At 43.1% G+C, this 22,411-nt stretch overlaps 1 protein-coding gene across 1 annotated transcript; it reads left to right on the plus strand.

Moving 5' to 3' along the window:
- Positions 1-19,871: 19,871 nt before the first annotated feature.
- On the plus strand, positions 19,872-20,363 carry LOC138363138 (chloride intracellular channel protein 6-like). The gene has a single exon (XM_069322129.1). The coding sequence runs from the start codon at positions 19,872-19,874 to the stop codon at positions 20,361-20,363; it is 492 nt and encodes a 163-aa protein (XP_069178230.1).
- The last annotated feature ends 2,048 nt before the right edge of the window (positions 20,364-22,411 follow it).

The raw sequence follows: 22,411 nt of genomic DNA on the forward strand, positions 1-22,411 counted from the left end.
ATTCATACAACCAACCCTGAGGACAGCACACTCCTAGGTGCTCCTCTTGGAGGGAATGCCATCGACGAGGTCCTTGGTAAGAAGATCACTGACCTGAAGAGGATGAATTGGAAGATTGAAGACATCGATGCTCATGATGCACTTTACCTCATCACCAGATGCTTGTCCCTTCCCAGGCTGACCTACTTTCTTAGATGTTCGCCATCTTTCAATAATATTAAATTAGAAGAGTACGACAGACTGCTGAAATCAATGTTAAAAAAAGCCCTCAACCTTTCTCTCAGCGACTCACAGTGGAAACAGGCCTCCCTGTCAGACTCGGGGGCCTCGGCGTGTGCACAGCAACACAAATTGCTGTACCAGGGTTCCTGTCCTCTTCAGTGGCATCTGACAACCTGGTGAAGGAAATCCTACTTGAGTGCCTTAGTCAACAGGCAGGGGTACATGATCCCAGCTTTACAGACTGCATCACCAAATGGGTCTCTCTCGCAGGACCAGCACCCCAACCATCACCTTCTGAAGCCCATGAGCAATTCAGCTGGGATCGCCCAATTGTCGAGCAAGAAGCTGCAACATGCCTAGAAGCTTCGACAACACCTCATGACACTACCCGACTTAGAGCTGTAGCAGCTCCCCATGCAGGTGACTTCCTATTAGCAACCCCAATCTCAGCAACCGACATGCGTCTCACACCGCAGGCCCTCCGAATTGCTGTGGCTCTCCGCCTCGCTGTCCCAATCCACACCGAATACAGGTGTATTTGCTGCAAGGCAGAGGTCGACAGATACGGACGGCATGGCCTTCTCTGCCATAGGACAGGAGGATGGCATGCAAGACACGGCGAGGTTAATGACATTATTAAGAGAAGCCTTTCCGCAGCCGGTTGTCCAGCAGAGAGAGAACCCCGATACCTAATGCCCCGCAACTCTGATGAGCCTGTCGGTCGCCCAGACGGGAACACGGTGAACCCCTAGAAGAATGTTGGTGTGGGACCACACTTGAGTTTCACCTTTAGCCAACACCTATGTTGACTTCATTGCTACACAGGCAGGAGGTGCTTCCAATCACCGGGAAGCAGCCAAGTTGCGTAAATGCTGGTTTAAATTTCTTTATATGCAGCGCTTCACTGATGTCTAATCTTCTATTGTCATTGTATCTATCAATTATTTCGGTCTTGTTTGTCAAACAACACCATAACAATGCACAAACAACAGGGCTCCATCAAGGAACATATAATCGCCACACACAACGAGACGATCATCAGGGATATTTTGACGAGCAACTCCAAAATAATTGATAGACACAATGACAATAGAAAATTAGACATCAGTGAAGTGCTGCATATCAAGAAATTTAGACTAGCAATCAATAACCAGCTAACACACAGTTACACTCTACCCACTTCTAGACCTTGGACCAATGCAGAAGCAGGACCTAATGTCCCTGCAACAGGAACAGAAGAAACCAGTTTCAACATAAACTGCCAACATGTCACACTCTTAATTTACTACCCTATTAGATAGGATCCCATTATATGGGACCCCCATTTATAACCCATGTATGATATTCATCCATGTTACCTACCACCTCACCATTAGAGGATATAATCAGGTGAGACCTTACGAAACGCATCACTAGGCGTCAGACCCAAATAATAAGTAAAAATGAACTTTGGAGAGTTAATTTTTAATCTACAGTGAAGAAAAACATGAGGAATATCGAGAAGATTCGTGCCACAATTATAAATCTGAAACTTTCTGTCGTTTTCAAGGAAACATATTTAAAAGAAAGACTGCTGCCAATATACATATATCTGTCTATCTATCTCTCTCTCTCTCTCTCTCTCTCTCTATATATATATATATATATATATATATATATATATATATATATATATATATATATATATATATATATATATATATATATATGTGTGTGTGTGTGTGTGTGTGTGTGTGTGTGTGTGTGTGTGTGTGTGTGTGTGTGTGTGTGTGTGTGTGTGTGTCAATTTAACAAATTTAACCACTTAGTGCTCACAACATACAACCAGTGAGAAGTTTCACAATAGTCTCCACAAAGGGTGAGGTGTGAGATCTTTACGGGGGTGTGAAGCAACACTTGACCAGGAGACATCTGCCAGTCTGTGGCACCGCAGCCATGATACACGGCACATGGCTCAGGATGCCACTGAGCCAGAGGAGGCCCATGTTGTTTAACACACATAAGTGCTGATACATGATTTATGAGGATTCATGAGCGTGTTGTTGTTATTATCAGGTTCATGTGACTGAATCCCCTCCCACACTCAGCAGTACTAATAGGAATAACTTGTAAACAGCTCAGTAATGGGTGTAAATCTTGGGGGATGCGGCGTCCATGATCCTCCAAATGAAGGCATTAAGTGCAGAGTAAGAGAAAAGCTTAAACCTCTTACAGAGAGAGATAATATTCCAGCTTCTCCATAATTAGGTGGTATTACATCAGTCCAGTTGTCTTTTTCAAGAACACATTTCACTTAGCAGCGATATATACGTACTTTGAGGTTCAGGAGTATGAAAGCATTCCATGGATGTTGTCGTGAACATACAGTTCTTCAAATTGTTCACAAGACTAATAAGAAACTGTTGATAATTAATGGAGACAATTTTCTTGTTGCTTGTTATGATAATTCCTCTAAGCTTCCCTTTTTATTTGGGTTTCTGTAAACACTGACAGTAAACCAAGTTCATGCAACGTGTCATATATTAGAGCTAAATCCAATAGAAACTGTTCTGAAGTTAGCTTTTTCAACAGATCTTCATAGGATTTTCTATCACTACTAAATCTTGTTTTATCTTTCACTGCTATTCAAGATGAAAACAAAATACAGTACTTCATAATTTTTCCACACTGCTGAAACTGATCGAAACGATCTGGCCACCCACCTGGTGCTCAGAACACGGGCTTTTGGAAATCATTTGTTCAAGTTGAGAGGCACATTCTGATCAGGTAGTTCAATTAGATCTAAGTACATGAATTGGGGATAACCTTCCTCGTCACTTTCACATTTCAAGTAAACTTTCAAGATTGTTTTAATGATCAGGCTTGATGATTCATTTAATGAGAACAAAAATTTTGCCATTGAACTGCTTGATATGCTGGTTGTGTGAGCTTTCCATAGTTTATGGTAAAAAAAAATTCTGAGAGACTTCAAGTGTGTAATTAGATCTACTGCATAATAGGATACTTATTACATCTGCCTCTCATTTGAGAGTCTTAAACCTTTAGAAGTGAAAAGTGTTACATTACTTATGTTTGCACATACTTTACATCCAAGTTTATAATCCCTGAAGTCTAAAAATGGATGGGTTTCCTTTTTTTATTCCACATTTCTTCAGTCTAAACACCTGAACAGGGACACAAGTTAATCTTCAAATCACCATTACTTTCTGAATTGCACATGGATCCAGTTTGAAAATTTGAACTAGAAGCAGTCGAACAACTCTTTTGCCACTTTCACTGTACTCATTGTCTCCTTTACGTTATTAATCTTACACTCCTCATTTTGTTTACGAAAGAAGGAAGTCAACATTGTTTGCCTAGAAGCCATGATGGGGTTGTCTGTGAGAAAAAATGCTTCTGTATTTAAGAGAAATCCAGGGACCACCAGCCACCACTTTACTAAAGCCACTGAAACACAGAAGCAGAGTTACCAACTCAGTATTTCACACGACGTTAGAACTTACAAAGATATCCACAAAAAAAATGGATAGGAAGATGAACGATTCGGCCGTTTTACAGCCACTGTCAACACCAGACTGACTAGGAGAAACAATGGGAGGGTACAGGTCAACAGCTGAATATATATATATATATATATTTTGGTAGCAGTCTTTCCTGTAGACATATATTATTAAATATGACCGAAAAAGTAAGATTAATAATTCTAACACGAATTTTCTCAATCTTTCGTACATTTCGCTTCACTGTTGGAGGTAAATCAAAAATCACTTCTCCAAAATTCATTTTTATTTCTAGTCTGACGCGACACGGGCGCGTTTCGTAAAACTTATTGCATTTTCAAAGACTTCACAAATACACAACTGATTAGAACTTACGTATTCTATGATTCTATATCTACATTTGAGTGAGGTGGGAAGGGTGATGTGGCATTAACACAAGACAGAACAAGGGGGGATATTAATAGGGTATTAAAAGTATCAACACAAGACAGAACAGAAACAATGGGTATTGAATAGAAGTGTTTGTAGAAAGCCTATTGGTCCATATTTCTTGATGCTTCTATATTGGAGCGGAGTCTTGAGGTGGGTAGAATATAGTTGTGCAATAATTGGCTGTTGATTGCTGGTGTTGACTTCTTGATGTGTAGTGCCTCGCAAACGTCAAGCCGCCTGCTATCGCGATATCTATCGATGATTTCTGTGTTGTTTACTAGGATTTCTCTGGCGATGGTTTGGTTATGGGTAGAGATTATATGTTCCTTAATGGAGCCCTGTTGCTTATGCATCGTTAAACGCCTAGAAAGAGATGTTGTTGTCTTGCCTATATACTGGGTTTTTTGGAGCTTACAGTCCCCAAGTGGGCATTTGAAGGCATAGACGACGTTAGCCTCTTTTAAAGCGTTCTGTTTTGTGTCTGGAGAGTTTCTCATGAGTAGGCTGGCCGTTTTTCTGGTTTTATAGTAAATCGTCAGTTGTATCCTCTGATTTTTGTCTGTAGGGATAACGTTTCTATTAACAATATCTTTCAGGACCCTTTCCTCCGTTTTATGAGCTGTGGAAAAGAAGTTCCTGTAAAATAGTCTAATAGGGGGTATAGGTGTTGTGTTAGTTGTCTCTTCAGAGGTTGCATGGCTTTTCACTTTCCTTCTTATGATGTCTTCGATGAAACCATTGGAGAAGCCGTTATTGACTAGGACCTGCCTTACCCTACAGAGTTCTTCGTCGACTTGCTTCCATTCTGAGCTGTGGCTGAGAGCATGGTCGACGTATGCGTTAACAACACTCCTCTTGTACCTGTCAGGGCAGTCGCTGTTGGCATTTAGGCACATTCCTATGTTTGTTTCCTTAGTGTAGACTGCAGTGTGGAAACCTCCGCCCTTTTCCATGACTGTTACATCTAGAAAAGGCAGCTTCCCATCCTTTTCCGTCTCGTAAGTGAAACGCAGCACGGAACTCTGCTCAAATGCCTCCTTCAGCTCCTGCAGATGTCTGACATCAGGTACCTGTGTAAAAATGTCGTCAACATACCTGCAGTATATGGCCGGTTTCAAGTTCATGTCGACTAAGACTTTTTGCTCGATGGTACCCATGTAGAAGTTTGCAAACAGGACACCTAGGGGAGAACCCATGGCGACCCCATCTACTTGCTTATACATGTGCCCATCCGGGCTCAAGAAGGGTGCCTCTTTAGTACAAGCTTGGAGTAGTTTCCTCAGAATACTTTCTGGCATGTCAAGAGGAGTACAGGCTGGATCACGATACACTCTGTCGGCTATCATTCCGATTGTCTCGTCCACAGGTACGTTGGTAAACAGCGATTCTACGTCCAACGAGGCTCTTATCCCTGTGGCCCGTGTGCCCCGCAATAAGTCCACAAATTCCTTTGGAGACTTCAGGCTGAAGGCGCAAGGAACATAAGGAGTCAGCAGGCCGTTGAGTCGATTCGCCAGTCTGTACGTGGGTGTGGGTATCTGGCTAATGATTGGCCGAAGTGGGTTTCCAGGCTTGTGCGTCTTGACATTTCCATACGCATATCCAGGTTTATATTCCCCAATGATCTTTGGCAGGTGGAGTACGGATTTCTTGGCGTTCACAGTTTCGATCAGTTTGTTGACCTTTGCTTTTAATTCGGCTGTAGTGTCCTTCGTTACCCTTTGGAACTTAGTTTGGTCAGAGAGTATGATGTTCATTTTCGCCAGATATTCGTCTTTTTTAAGAATGACATATATTGGCGACTTGTCACCTCTCCTGACAACTATCTCCTTGTTCTCACGAAGGCTTTTAGCTGCCGCTTTAAGCTCGGGGGACAGTATGGTGCTTCTGTAGTTGCCTCGATTCTTTCCTCCTTCTGCAATAAGTTCTGCTTGTAAGGTATCTTTGGTAGTGACCTTCTTACCAAAGATATCTTACAAGCAGAACTTATTGCAGAAGGAGGAAAGAATCGAGGCAACTACAGAAGCACCATACTGTCCCCCGAGCTTAAAGCGGCAGCTAAAAGCCTTCGTGAGAACAAGGAGATAGTTGTCAGGAGAGGTGACAAGTCGCCAATATATGTCATTCTTAAAAAAGACGAATATCTGGCGAAAATGAACATCATACTCTCTGACCAAACTAAGTTCCAAAGGGTAACGAAGGACACTACAGCCGAATTAAAAGCAAAGGTCAACAAACTGATCGAACTGTGAACGCCAAGAAATCCGGACTCCACCTGCCAAAGATCATTGGGGAATATAAACCTGGATATGCGTATGGAAATGTCAAGACGCACAAGCCTGGGAAACCCACTTTGGCCAATCATTAGCCAGATACCCACACCCACGTACAGACTGGCGAAGCGACTCACGGCCTGCTGACTCCTTATGTTCCTTGCGCCTTCAGCCTGAAGTCTCCAAAGGAATTTGTGGACTTACTGCGGGGCACACGGGCCACAGGATAAGAGCCTCGTTGGACGTAGAATCGCTGTTTACCAACGTACCTGTGGACGAGACAATCGGAATGATAGCCGACAGAGTGTATCGTGATCCAGCCTGTACTCCTCTTGACATGCCAGAAAGTATTCTGAGGAAACTACTCCAAGCTTGTACTAAAGAGGCACCCTTCTTGAGCCCGGATGGGCACATGTATAAGCAAGTAGATGGGGTCGCCATGGGTTCTCCCCTAGGTGTCCTGTTTGCAAACTTCTACATGGGTACCATCGAGCAAAAAGTCTTAGTCGACATGAACTTGAAACCGGCCATATACTGCAGGTATGTTGACGACATTTTTACACAGGTACCTGATGTCAGACATCTGCAGGAGCTGAAGGAGGCATTTGAGCAGAGTTCCGTGCTGCGTTTCACTTACGAGACGGAAAAGGATGGGAAGCTGCCTTTTCTAGATGTAACAGTCATGGAAAAGGGCGGAGGTTTCCACACTGCAGTCTACACTAAGGAACAAACATAGGAATGTGCCTAAATGCCAACAGCGACTGCCCTGACAGGTACAAGAGGAGTGTTGTTAACGCATACGTCGACCGTGCTCTCAGCCACAGCTCAGAATGGAAGCAAGTCGACGAAGAACTCTGTAGGGTAAGGCAGGTCCTAGTCAATAACGGCTTCTCCAATGGTTTCATCGAAGACATCATAAGAAGGAAAGTGAAAAGCCATGCAACCTCTGAAGAGACAACTAACACAACACCTATACCCCCTATTAGACTATTTTACAGGAACTTCTTTTCCACAGCTCATAAAACGGAGGAAAGGGTCCTGAAAGATATTGTTAATAGAAACGTTATCCCTACAGACAAAAATCAGAGGATACAACTGACGATTTACTATAAAACCAGAAAAACGGCCAGCCTACTCATGAGAAACTCTCCAGACACAAAACAGAACGCTTTAAAAGAGGCTAACGTCGTCTATGCCTTCAAATGCCCACTTGGGGACTGTAAGCTCCAAAAAACCCAGTATATAGGCAAGACAACAACATCTCTTTCTAGGCGTTTAACGATGCATAAGCAACAGGGCTCCATTAAGGAACATATAATCTCTTCCCATAACCAAACCATCGCCAGAGAAATCCTAGTAAACAACACAGAAATCATCGATAGATACAGCGATAGCAGGCGGCTTGACGTTTGCGAGGCACTACACATCAAGAAGTCAACACCAGCAATCAACAGCCAATTATTGCACAACTATATTCTACCCACCTCAAGACTCCGCTCCAATATAGAAGCATCAAGAAATATGGACCAATAGGCTTTCTACAAACACTTCTATTCAATACCCATTGTTTCTGTTCTGTCTTGTGTTGATACTTTTAATACCCTATTAATATCCCCCCTTGTTCTGTCTTGTGTTAATGCCACATCACCCTTCCCACCTCACTCAAATGTAGATATAGAATCATAGAATACGTAAGTTCTAATCAGTTGTGTATTTGTGAAGTCTTTGAAAACGTAATAAGTTTTACGAAACGCGCCCGTGTCGCGTCAGACTAGAAATAAAAATGAATTTTGGAGAAGTGATTTTTGATTTACCTCCAACAGTGAAGCGAAATGTACGAAAGATTGAGAAAATTCGTGTTAGAATTATTAATCTTACTTTTTCGGTCATATTTAATAATATATATATATATATATATATATATATATATATATATATATATATATATATATATATATATATATATATATATATATATATATATATATATATATTATTACATTTTCAAAGACTTTAGTTTACACACAACTATAACTAAACAGAGTTTAAACAGCTTCGATTTTATACCTGCATTTGAGTGAGGTGATATGTTACAACAGTTTTGGATGAGGTGAAAACAAACTTTCAACACAAGACAGAACACGAAAAAATGGGTATAATATTTTGTAAGTTAAAGGAAGACTGGAAGTAACTGCAAAGGGCCTATTGGCCCATATTTCTTGATGCTTCTATATTGGTGCAGAGTCTTGAAGTGGGTAGAATATAGTTGTGCATTAATTGGCTGTTGATTGCTGGTGTCGACTTCTTAATATGTAGTGCCTCGAAGATGTCAAGCCGCCTGCTATCGCTGTATCTATCGATGATTTCCGTGTTTTTTGTTAAGACTTCTCTGGTGATGGTCTGGTTGTGGGAAGAGATTATATGTTCCTTAATGGAGCCCTGTTGCTTATGCATCGTTAATCGCCTGGAAAGAGATGTTGTTGTCTTGCCTATATACTGAATTCTTTGAGGCTTACAGTCCCCAAGTGGGCATTTGAAGGCATAGACGACATTGGTCTCTTTTAAAGCGTTCTGCTTTATGTCTGGAGAGTTTCTCATGAGTAGGTTGGCCGTTTTCTTGGTTTTATAGTAGATCGTCAATTGTATCTTCTGATTTTAGTCTGTAGGGATAACGTTTCTATTAACAATATCTTTCAGGACCCTTTCCTCTGTTTTATGAGCTTTTCCTCCACAGCTCATAAAAGTAGATAGAGCCTAGTAGGCTCAGGAATCACCAGTTGACTGACGGTTGAGAGGAGGCACCAAAGAGCCGAAGCTCAAACTCCGCAAGCACAAGTAGGTTAGCACACACACACACGCACTAATGAAAAAAATGTCCAAAGCTTAATTAAACTAATAACAAATAAAAAGCCTAATTGTAACTACATTTCTTGAGTTACAGAAAGGTCGGAAGTCCAAGCACGACCTCAGAACCATCCACTGAAGAGCTCCAATTACATGTTATATTATATATATATATATATATATATATATATATATATATATATATATATAATATATATATATATATATATATATATATATATATATATATATATATATATATATATATATATATATATATATATATATATATATATATGTACATATATATATTATATATATATATATATATATATATATATATATATATATATATATATATATATATAAGCCTATACTTGCATAAACCACAAGTGAAGATAAATAATCTTTGGACAACACCCACCAGTGGGACTCGAACCCAGAAAGCACAACTACCTTCCAGTAGCTGGCATAACTAGTATGCCTTAACCCACTACGCCATCAGACCTTACAAAAGAAGTAGATAGTTCGAGATATATATATCTCAAACATCTCCACCTCCCGAAGGCACCAGATGAGTGAGGGGTCAGTCTGCATTTTTCGTCAAGCCACTGTCAATGTGAGAGAACTCGTGTCCAGCTTATAAGCCTATACTTGCATAAACCACAAGTGAAGATAAATAATCTTTGGACAACACCCACCAGTGGGACTCGAACCCAGAAAGCACAACTACCTTCCAGTAGCTGGCATAACTAGTATGCTTTAACCCACTACGCCATCAGACCTTACAAAAGAAGTAGATAGTTCGAGATATATATATCTCAAACATCTCCACCTCCCGAAGGCACCAGATGAGTGAGGGGTCAGTCTGCATTTTTCGTCAAGCCACTGTCAATGTGAGAGAACTCGTGTCCAGCTTATAAGCGTATACTTGCATAAACCACAAGTGAAGATAAATAATCTTTGGACAACACCCACCAGTGGGACTCGAACCCAGAAAGCACAACTACCTTCCAGTAGCTGGCATAACTAGTATGCTTTAACCCACTACGCCATCAGACCTTACAAAGAAGTAGATAGTTCGAGATATATATATCTCAAACATCTCCACCTCCCGAAGGCACCAGATGAGTGAGGGGTCAGTCTGCATTTTTCGTCAAGCCACTGTCAATGTGAGAGAACTCGTGTCCAGCTTATAAGCCTATACTTGCATAAACCACAAGTGAAGATAAATAATCTTTGGACAACACCCACCAGTGGGACTCGAACCCAGAAAGCACAACTACCTTCCAGTAGCTGGCATAACTAGTATGCTTTAACCCACTACGCCATCAGACCTTACAAAAGAAGTAGATAGTTCGAGATATATATATCTCAAACATCTCCACCTCCCGAAGGCACCAGATGAGTGAGGGGTCAGTCTGCATTTTTCATCAAGCCACTGTCAATGTGAGAGAACTCGTGTCCAGCTTATAAGCGTATACTTGCATAAACCACAAGTGAAGATAAATAATCTTTGGACAACACCCACCAGTGGGACTCGAACCCAGAAAGCACAACTACCTTCCAGTAGCTGGCATAACTAGTATGCTTTAACCCACTACGCCATCAGACCTTACAAAAGAAGTAGATAGTTCGAGATATATATATCTCAAACATCTCCACCTCCCGAAGGCACCAGATGAGTGAGGGGTCAGTCTGCATTTTTCGTCAAGCCACTGTCAATGTGAGAGAACTCGTGTCCAGCTTATAAGCCTATACTTGCATAAACCACAAGTGAAGATAAATAATCTTTGGACAACACCCACCAGTGGGACTCGAACCCAGAAAGCACAACTACCTTCCAGTAGCTGGCATAACTAGTATGCTTTAACCCACTACGCCATCAGACCTTACAAAAGAAGTAGATAGTTCGAGATATATATATCTCAAACATCTCCACCTCCCGAAGGCACCAGATGAGTGAGGGGTCAGTCTGCATTTTTCGTCAAGCCACTGTCAATGTGAGAGAACTCGTGTCCAGCTTATAAGCCTATACTTGCATAAACCACAAGTGAAGATAAATAATCTTTGGACAACACCCACCAGTGGGACTCGAACCCAGAAAGCACAACTACCTTCCAGTAGCTGGCATAACTAGTATGCTTTAACCCACTACGCCATCAGACCTTACAAAAGAAGTAGATAGTTCGAGATATATATATCTCAAACATCTCCACCTCCCGAAGGCACCAGATGAGTGAGGGGTCAGTCTGCATTTTTCGTCAAGCCACTGTCAATGTGAGAGAACTCGTGTCCAGCTTATAAGCCTATACTTGAATAAACCACAAGTGAACATAAATAATCTTTGGACAACACCCACCAGTGGGACTCGAACCCAGAAAGCACAACTACCTTCCAGTAGCTGGCATAACTAGTATGCTTTAACCCACTACGCCATCAGACCTTACAAAAGAAGTAGATAGTTCGAGATATATATATCTCAAACATCTCCACCTCCCGAAGGCACCAGATGAGTGAGGGGTCAGTCTGCATTTTTTCGTCAAGCCACTGTCAATGTGAGAGAACTCGTGTCCAGCTTATAAGCCTATACTTGCATAAACCACAAGTGAAGATAAATAATCTTTGGACAACACCCACCAGTGGGACTCGAACCCAGAAAGCACAACTACCTTCCAGTAGCTGGCATAACTAGTATGCTTTAACCCACTACGCCATCAGACCTTACAAAAGAAGTAGATAGTTCGAGATATATATATCTCAAACATCTCCACCTCCCGAAGGCACCAGATGAGTGAGGGGTCAGTCTGCATTTTTCGTCAAGCCACTGTCAATGTGAGAGAACTCGTGTCCAGCTTATAAGCCTATACTTGCATAAACCACAAGTGAAGATAAATAATCTTTGGACAACACCCACCAGTGGGACTCGAACCCAGAAAGCACAACTACCTTCCAGTAGTTGTGCCAACAAGAATGAGAGGAGGAGAAGAACCAGCCTTGTTTGATCTGATATTTACCCTAAATGAGTCGAATATAACGGAAGTTAAGTTGGAAGTCCCCTTGGGAATGAATGATTATAGTGTATTGAGCTTTGAGTACCTGGTTGAGCTAGGAATTATCTCCCCCCAAAAAGAACTGGGAAACAAAGGGCTGGCGTACCGAAAGGGAAACTATGAGGAGATGAATAAATTCCTAAGGGATATACAAAGGGACACAGAACTCAGAACCAAGTCCATACAAGATATGATGGACTACGTCACCCAAAAGTGTCAAGAGGCTGTAAGCAGGTTTGTCCCAGCCCGACAGGAAAAAACAGAGAAGCAAAAGAAGAATCCATGGTTTACTAGAGAATGTATGAAAGCAAAGGAGCTGAAGAAAAGGGGCATGGGGGAACTTCCGTAATAACAGAACACCTGAAAGTAGAGAGAGATACCAGAGAACCACGAACGAGTATGGTATTGTGAGAAGAGAGGCTGAGAAAAGGTGTAAAAATAATATAGCTAACAAAGCCAAGACCGAACCAAAACTACTACACAGTCACATCAGGAGGAAGACAACAGTGAAGGAACAGGAGATGAAACTTAATTGATTTCTTGATTTCAAGAAGCAATTTTTAATTGATTGCTTCTTGATTTCAAGAAGCACCTATTGGAGCTGGACGTGAGAAAAGCTGTTGGACCGGACGGAATCTCACCATGGGTATTGAAAGAGTGTGCAGGAGCACTTTGTTTGCCACTCTCCATAGTGTATAGTAGGTCACTGGAAACAGGAGACCTACCAGAAATATGGAAGACGGCTAATGTAGTCCCAATATACAAAACGCGTGACAGACAAGAGGCATTGAACTACAGGCCAGTGTCCTTAACTTGTATACCATGCAAGGGGATGGAGAAGATTGTGAGAAAAACCTAGTAACACATTTGGAGAGACGAGACTTCGTGACAACCCATCAACATGGGTTCAGGGACGGTAAATCTTGCCTTACAGGCTTAATAGAATTCTACGATCAGGAGACAAAGATTAAGCAAGAAAGAGAAGGATGGGCGGACTGCATTTTTTTGGACTGTCGGAAACCCTTTGACACAGTACCCCATAAAAGGCTAATGCATATGCTGGGGAAACAGGCAGGAGTAACTGGTAGGGCGCTTCAGTGGATAAGAGAGTACCTAAGCAATAGGAAGCAGAGAGTTACAGTGAGGGGTGAGACCTCAGATTGGCGTGAAGTCACCAGTGGAGTCCCACAGGGCTCTGTACTCGGACCTATCCTGTTTCTGATATAAGTAAATGATCTCCCAGAGGGTATAGACTCATTCCTCTCAATGTTTGCTGACGACGCCAAAATTATGAGAAGGATTAAGACAGAGGAGGACAGCTTGAGGCTTCAAGAAGACCTGGACAAGCTGCAGGAATGGTCGAACAAATGGTTGTTTGAAGATAGGGGTAGGAAGCAGGAGACCAGATACAAGGTATCATTGGGGAGATGAAATACTTCAGAGGTCAGAGAGAGAGAAAGACCTTGGGTTGATATCACGCCAGACCTGTCCTCTGAAGCTCATATCAAGAAGATAACATCAGCGGCATATGCCAGGTTGGCTAACATAAGAACGGCCTTTAGAAACTTGTGTAAGGAATCTTACAGAACATTATATAACACATATGTCAGACCAATCCTGGAGTATGCGCCTCCGGCATGGAGTCCATATCTAGTCAAGCATAAGACTAAACTGGAAAAGGTTCAAAGGTTTGCCACCAGACTAGTACCCGAGCTGAGAGGTATGAGCTACGAGGAGAGATTACGGGAATTAAACCTCACTTCGTTGGAAAACAGAAGAGTTAGGGGGGACATGATCACCACATTTAAGATTCTCAAGGGAATCGACAGGGTTATCTTGAGGTTATCTTGAGATGATTTCGGGGTTTTTAGTGTCCTCGCGGCCCGGTCCTCCACCAGGCCTCCACCCCCAGGAAGCAGCCCGTGACAGCTAACACCCAGGTACCTATTTTACTGCTAGGTAACAGGGGCATAGGGTGAAAGAAACTCTGCCCATTGTTTCTCGCCAGCGCCTGGGATCGAACCCGGGACCAAAGGATCACAAGTACAGCGTGCTGTCCGCTCGGCCGACCGGCTCCCTTGCTCGGCCGACCGGGTAGATAAAGACAGGTTATTTAACATAAGGGGCACACGCACTAAGGGACGCAGGTGGATACTGAGTGCCCAAATGAGAGACAGAGATATTAGAAAGAACTTTTTTACTGTCAGAGTGGTTGACAAATGGAATGCATTAGGAAGTGATGTGGTGGAGGCTGACTCCATGCACAGTTTCAAGTGCAGATATGATAGACCCTAATAGGCTCAGGAACCTGTACACCTGTTGATTGACGGTTGAGAGGCGGGACCAAAGAGCCAGAGCTCAACCCTCGCAAGCACAATTAGGTGAGTACACACACACACATATACTCACACACACATACACACACACACACACACACACACACACACACACACACACACACACACACACACACACACACACACACACACACACACACACACTGTGTGGAAATGGGACTAGGAGATAGGAGACCAAGGGGACAGTACACAATGAAGGGGAACAGCCTACCTGTAACGACGCGTGAAAGAGACCTGGGGGTGGACGTAACACCTAATCTATCTCCTGAGGCACATATTAATAGGATAACGACAGCAGCGTACTCTACACTGGCAAAAGTTAGAACATCATTCAGAAACCTAAGTAAGGAGGCATTTAGGGCGCTTTACACTGCCTACGTAAGGCCAGTCTTAGAGTATGCCGCCTCATCATGGAGTCCCCATCTGAAGAAGCATATAATGAAACTGGAAAAGGTTCAGAGGTTTGCAACGAGACTCGTCCCAGAGCTACGAGGGATGGGGTATGAAGAGCGCCTGAGGGAACTGTGCCTTACGACACTAGAAAGAAGAAGGGAGAGGGGGGACATGATAGGAACGTATAAGATACTCAGAGGAATTGACAGAGTGGACATAGACGAAATGTTCACACGGAATAGTAACAGAACGAGAGGACATGGATGGAAGCTTGAAACTCAGATGAGTCACAGAGATGTTAGGAAGTTTTCTTTTAGCGTGAGAGTAGTGGGGAAATGGAATGCACTTCAGGAACAGGTTGTGGAAGCAAATACTATTCATAATTTTAATACCAGGTATGATAGGGAAATGGGACAGGAGTCATTGCTGTAAACAACCGATGCTCGAAAGGCGGGATCCAAGAGTCAATGCTCGATCCTGCAAGCACATATAGGTGAGTACACACGCACATGTATATATATATATAATTTGATTTTATCAAAAATTTTCTCTCTTTCTTTCTAGGTAAGACATTGTGGCTGTCAGCTGAGGTCAAAGGTCACGTGCCCACTTCGCCTTCTTGAATATAGTTAAGTATGACATTTTGTTTTGTTTATGTGTTCGTTGGTGGACATGAAGTGCTTCTGAAGTGAAGAAAAATATGTGCTTTGTTCAGCTATTTACACGTGTTTAAAGTGTTACATTGATATTTAAGGTAAATACCGTTGATGGCTTCCGGTGCCATTGTCACCAAGGCTACTGTTACAGATCAGTAGCCACCTTCTGCCTTCTCACCACCACCACCACCACCACCACCATAAGCATCACCCACCTAACCCCCACAACCACAACTCTAAACACCACCTGCACACTACCTCGCCACCACCACCACCATAACAACAACACTAGGTGAGTACCACTCCCCGCCCCCCTCACCCCCACCACCGCTCACTTGCAGACGTTGTCCAGCTCTTTCCAATTATAGTTTATGGCTCTCACTACCAAGTTAGAACCTCTTAAGCGTTCCAGATGTCCGACGAACCTCAAGGACATTGGGATGGCTCCTGGGGCGGTCTTCGGGGTGCTGGGACCCTGTACATGCCTCCCAGATGCTGGGATGGCCTGGAACGATCTCCTCGGTACTGGGATGAGTACTGGGACGCTCCCGCGGGTACTGGGATGTCCCTTGGGACAGTCTTACAAGTCGAAACATCGCTTTCAATATCAAAATATTGGCGTGACTGATACATGGCTTCCCTCAACAACAGACTTCATCAGTTAACTCAAATATCGTGAATGCAGCTTTCTGCGCGGGAAGTCCTGTGATTGGTCAATATTCGCGCGGCAACGCGATGCCAACTATTTGGTTGACATAACAGTGTTGTGCTCTAAATGACTTATATTCACCTTTTTAATCAAATGAGAATTTACCTTATATAAAATATATATAATATAGATGATAAAACTTATCCATTATAGAGAACGGAGCGGGACGAGATGTAACCCATGACCTATTTGGCACAAGGCAGCGTTAAGGGGAAGATATCAAGAAAGGATAAGAGTGTGACTCTTACTCTGATCAATAAGATACGAGACCGTTATAAAACTTACATTTAGTTATTCCTTGTGTATTTTGATAATATTGTCACGTAATAATTTACAACTTTGTGTGATGGTTTTGTTTAGGAATTACTGAAGACCTGTGCTAGTTGGGGGATAACTGAATAATTTAATTAATTGGCGATTACTTAAGACCCGTGTTAGTTGGAGATTACTTAAGACCCGTTTTGGTTGTGAGTACTGAAGAGTTGTGTTGTGGGGGATGGCTGAAGACCGCTGTTAGTTTTTACTTACTGGGGATTTGCGGTAATTTAGTGAAATTTAATAACTAAGAGCATGCGTTTGAGATTATTCAACTTCCACGTTAGTTGCCGGCTAGTGATGACCCATTTTTGTTGGGCATCACTGGGGACCCGTGTTAGTTGTGGGGGGGGGGGGTTCCGGATAGTCGTGGTAGTAATAGGGGATTACAGATGAGCTGTGATGGGGGATTACCGGAAGCCGATGCTACTTGGCACTACCCATGGTGTCATTAAAAGTGGGTGGATTATTTAAGACCTTTTCACTCACTTTCTAAAAGACTTTAAGGTATCTTAAAGACTTTAAGGTATCTTAAAGACTTTAAGGTATCTTAAAGACTTTAAGGTAAATACAACACTAAGTTAGGCATCTCTGACGATGCTACCGAGGCTTTTGCATGTTAGAAAGCTCTCGGATCTTACTAGAAAGAGAACTATTTCGTCATACTAGAACGAGAACTCCTGCATCATACTTGGAAAATACCTTGCGTCATACTAGAAGGAGAACTGCACTATACTAGAAAGAAAGAGAACTGTATTTTACTAGAAATATAACTGCACTATACTAGAAACGTATTTTCAACTATACTAGAAAGGGAACCCTTGCGTCATACTAGAAAGATAACTCCTGTATCATAGTAGAAAGATAACTCCCGCATTATAAGACGAAGAAAACTTCTGCATCACACAAGAAAGACAAGTCTTGCGTCATTCGAGAAAGAGAACTTCAGGATCTAACTAGCAAGAGATCTTGGTAATACTAGCAAGAGAGTATCCTGGTCAAATATGAGGTTTATATTTATAACATATAGAAGTTGCTCAAGAAAAGATTCCTTGAGACTTATGTATCTAAAGTTTTATTTCTCAACTTCTGAACTCTCCCCCACTCCCCTCTTTCCCTATTTGTTTGCAACATTGCAAACAAACAACAAAAACACCAGTAATGGCAGTGTTTTTGTCAACCTGTAGTAAAGAAGTTGCCTAAGATGTTATCCAGCAATTACTCTTTATTTCGTCGGACGTATATACGTGCTCTATATATGGTTTTATTAACATCTTTATTGATAAAATTTATAATGTGCTTAATCGGAGTAATTTATTTAGATTTTATTGCAGCGAGGATGCTGCTTATTTTCACCGTCACACGGGATAGGATAATACTATCTCTGTAAATATGAGAGTAATGAAGACATGAGTCGTATAGTGTGAAGTGACCTTGCTCACCAAGTAGTAGTAGAAGAAGTAGTAGTAGAAGTAGTAGTAGTAGAGGTGGTAGTAGTAGTAGTAGTAGTAGTAGTAGTAGTAGAGGTGGTAGTAGTAGTAGTAGAGGTAATGTATCCATATTGTTATTAGCAGTTGTAGTATTTTGTTCCAATTTAGTCTATTTTCCCAATTTAATATATTTTCGTGTAAATGTATTTTCTATATGGGAATGAACGCCGGTACTGCTCACATATTCTGTTTTTCTATAAATGACTTGATGCTAGTGTGGTCCGGGTGTCAGGGAGGAGTCACAGCCTTTGTCCCATGAAACTTTAATCTGCGCCCAGACCCGGGCGGGTCTTAGCCCTGTACTGAGCCCCAGGACACTGCTGGACAACGCTCCAGGCTCTCTCTCCTAATATCAAAAAGCTTTATTTTGCTTTGTTTTCGGCTGTGGCCGGAAGTCCGGTGAGCATATTTTGAATGCTAACCGGACTTCAGCTCCCGGGCCCCTTGGCCTTTGCATTTGTTGGTCGTATAGTGGAATGATTTCTGAAATTTGTTTATGGTGAACGCTGCTGTTTCTGCCCGCAGGTGTCTAAATGTTTGTTTGCTTGTTTACCTAAATGAACTCGCCTTAGAATGCTAGCACAGTTGAGCGCTAGTTCCTGGACCCGTCTCACCAGATGTTGGATATCTAATACAACGACTCTCGCCCCACCAATCTCTACCCGTATCCATTTTTTGATGTTTTTGAATTGGCTTCTGCTATAGCTTTTTCTTGACTATTCAATTTATTCGTTATTCTTAAGAAAAAGTTCTTACAGTTCCGTGACTTATCGGCGCCTTTAGCTCTCAGCCACACTCCGTTGTCCTTTGCTGAACATCTATTTCTACTTTATTATCTATCCAACAACCCATTTTATTATTTAGCCTATTTCCCATCCAGTTACGATTTATGTTAACCAAGCTATTAGCAACCCAATTTCATTTATTATCCATGATTTGTCCCCAGTTACTGGTTCTTTCTACACGTAGAAGCTCTGTCTCTCATGCCTGTCTCATTATCTGCTTCTGTCTCGCTCTGTGTTACTCTGTCTTGCTTTATGTTATCTCTTTCTTCCTCTCTGTTTGCCTGTCTCATTCTATGTTTATCTGTATCGCTCTGTGTTATCTATTGTTCGCTCTCTGTTTCTCAACTTTTTCTCTCTTTCTCTGTCTCGCTTTCTGTTTTTCTGCCTGTCTCTCTTTGTTTCTCTGTGTCACGTTCTCTGTTTTCCTGCCTCTGTCTCTGTTTCTCTGTGATGCGTTCACTGATTTTCTGTCTGTTTCTTTTCCCTCTTCCTGTCTGACCGTCCCTTCTCCGTCCCATCTCCCTCCTCTCCCATCTTACTTCCCATACCAAAACACGGACTCTAACTACTCCACATGCTGTTGGAATATGGGTATCTAAAACACATTGTGAGGAATCTGTGGATAGATTTGCCGGTATATATTTTTTCAAAGAGATTCGAACCCGCTGTATTGACGACTACCCCGGCATCCAATGGCTCTGAAACACTCAATTTTTACGTTTGTCGATGGTCTTTTGTTTTTGTTCTGTTATTTCATGGTGTCTATAGTCCGTCGATTCCCTTTTTATTTGTTGGCTTTTCGTGCTTTGTTGTTTTAAGTTTTGTTTTTGTTTTTAATTATAATGGACCACGGGTCCCAGCTGGACCACGGGTCCCAGCTGGACGACGGGTCCCAGCTGGACCACGGGTCCCAGCTGGACCACGGGTCCCAGCTGGACGACGGGTCCCAGCTGGACCACGGGTCCCAGCTGGACGACGGGTCCCAGCTGGACGACGGGTCCCAGCTGGACCACGGGTCCCAGCTGGACCACGGGTCCCAGCTGGATGACGGGTCCCAGCAGGACTGGGGGTCCCAGCTGGACCACGGGTCCCAGCTGGACCACGGGTCCCAGCTGGACGACGGGTCCCAGCTGGACGACGGGTCCCAGCTGGACGACGGGTCCCAGCTGGACGACGGGTCCCAGCTGGGCGACGGGTCCCAGCTGGACGACGGGTCCCAGCAGGACTGGGGGTCCCAGAGAGCTGCGAGTGTAAGGACAAATTACCTGGCGTCGGGAAAATTTAAATCCAACATTAAAAGTTTAGTTGCTGTTTTATATTTCACTTCCGGCTAATTACCTGAGGCGAAAATGGATTGCGGGGTTCATACTCTTTTATTAACTCGTGTGTGTGGGGGGGGGGATGAATTGCGTGCGTGCGTGTTTGTGTGTTTGGGGGGGGGGTCCGTGCGTGTGTGTGTATGTGTGTGTGTGAGAGGGGGGTGCGTGTGTGTGTGAGGGGGGGGACGTGTACTTCAAGTTCAGATACCATTAATTGCATTTCCAGATTCTTAGACTGCTGGTTACCGAATTAGGGTTGGACTCCATAATGGGGAAAGGGGGGGGGGGTTGGAATTGTAATTCAGCGTGTAGGGATAGGGAGGGGGAGATTAAAGGGTTGGGAGTGTGAGGTGGAGGAGTGTCGGGGAAGGTAGGAGGAGGTAGGGGGGGGTAATCATGCCCCTTGTGCCAGGGTTGTGGCAGGACGTCGGTGTGTGTGAAATATTAAGCTCTATGACGACGGAGGTGCGGGCTGTGTACCTTACAATTACACGAATAGATGTAAATAAGAGCCAACCGCCACGTGAGGTCAGAGAGACACGATGTCATCACCGGTTCTCTACCTTCGGTGTATGAGTTCCCCCTCCCCTCTTTCCCCTTACCTTTCTTTCTCAGCCTCTTCATCTCTTACCCCTCGCCTTTACCTATCTCCCTCATCTCTCTCTCTCTCTCTTGCCTTTCTGACCCCCCCCCCCTCTCCCTCACTTCTCTTATGCCTCTCCCTGAGCTCTCTCCCTCACCTTTCTCCCTCACCTCTCTCCCTCATACTCACTCCCTCTTCCTGTTCCTGAATTTGCATATGATACAACAGCCTCCAAGTTCTGTCATATATTACATAACACTGGTATCAGAAACCCATCATTGGTAATAGACGATGGGGGGTTTGGATGCATATTTTCCCCGCGACGTAACCTTCGCGGCTCGTGGAGTAAAGAGGTGCTTGATCCCTCTCAAACTACTGCTGGCGTCCCACACTCTTCCCTTTATCATAATACTCGCGCCCCCTGGGTTTTAAAATCCGTTCCCTTGTTGGCCGCTGCTGTGGAAGGGAGGAGGGGGGGGGGGAAGGTTGTTGGCTGATAATCGTTCTGTTGTTTGTTGTTGCTGGGTGGGAGAGTGTGCGTTAGTTGGCTGGTGACGACCTGGTTGACTGCTCTTGTTGAAGTGTGTGTGTGTGTGTGTGTGTGTGTGTGTGTGTGTGTGTGTGTGTGTGTGTCTGTCTGTCTGTGTGTGTGTGTGTGTGTGTGTGTCTGTGTGTGTGTGTGTGTGTGTGTGTGTGTGTGTGTGTGTGTGTGTGTGTGTGTGTGTGTGTGTGGGTGTGGATGTGGGTGTGTGTGTCTGTGGGTGTGGGTGTGTGTGTGTTTGTGGGTGTGGGTGTGTGTGTGTGTGTGTGTGTGTGTGTGTGTGTGTGTGTGTGTGTGTGTGTGTGTGTGTGCTGTTTAAGAGGAGAAGATTGGCTGATCATCGCCATTGGTTGCCATTTTGGAGGGGGGGGGCGGAGGTAGGTGGAGGGTTTGTTGGTAGTGATCGCCGCGTTGACTGCTGTTGTGGGAGGGAGATTGGGTGGGGGGGGGATAGTGTTGATCTCCCGTTGGTTATAGTTGGGAAAGTGAGAGGTTACCTGTTGATCTTCCCGTTGGCTACCGTTGTTGAAGGGAAAATGGGGAAGCCTGGGGTATTACTATATTTATGCTCTGTTCAGTTTTATCGGGTCTTTTGTCTCTTTAGCTTTGATCTTTCTCTTATATCCTCTTTTTGTACCTGGTATTGATTTACCATCCTTCTCTCTTCTATAGTCCTGTGCCTGTTTTAACACTTTGTTTCATTCTTTGACTACTTTATAATTCGTTGCTTCTGTTCGAGTAGGGTCTAAGGTCTTAGAAAAACATGTACACTTATATTTCATCGCTACTCTATAAACAAACCTAACCTAACCTTACCTAACTAACCTAACATAAAGAAAATTAGAGATACAGTTATATATATATATATATATATATATATATATATATATATATATATATATATATATATATATATATATATATATATATATATATATA

This window comes from Procambarus clarkii, chromosome 10, assembly GCF_040958095.1.
Source record: "Procambarus clarkii isolate CNS0578487 chromosome 10, FALCON_Pclarkii_2.0, whole genome shotgun sequence".
Classification (NCBI taxonomy): Eukaryota; Metazoa; Arthropoda; class Malacostraca; order Decapoda; family Cambaridae; genus Procambarus; species Procambarus clarkii.

Bases quoted from the DNA above. Each gene is read 5' to 3' on its own strand.
- LOC138363138 (XM_069322129.1), top strand. From the start codon at position 19,872: ATGGACCACGGGTCCCAGCTGGACCACGGGTCCCAGCTGGACGACGGG.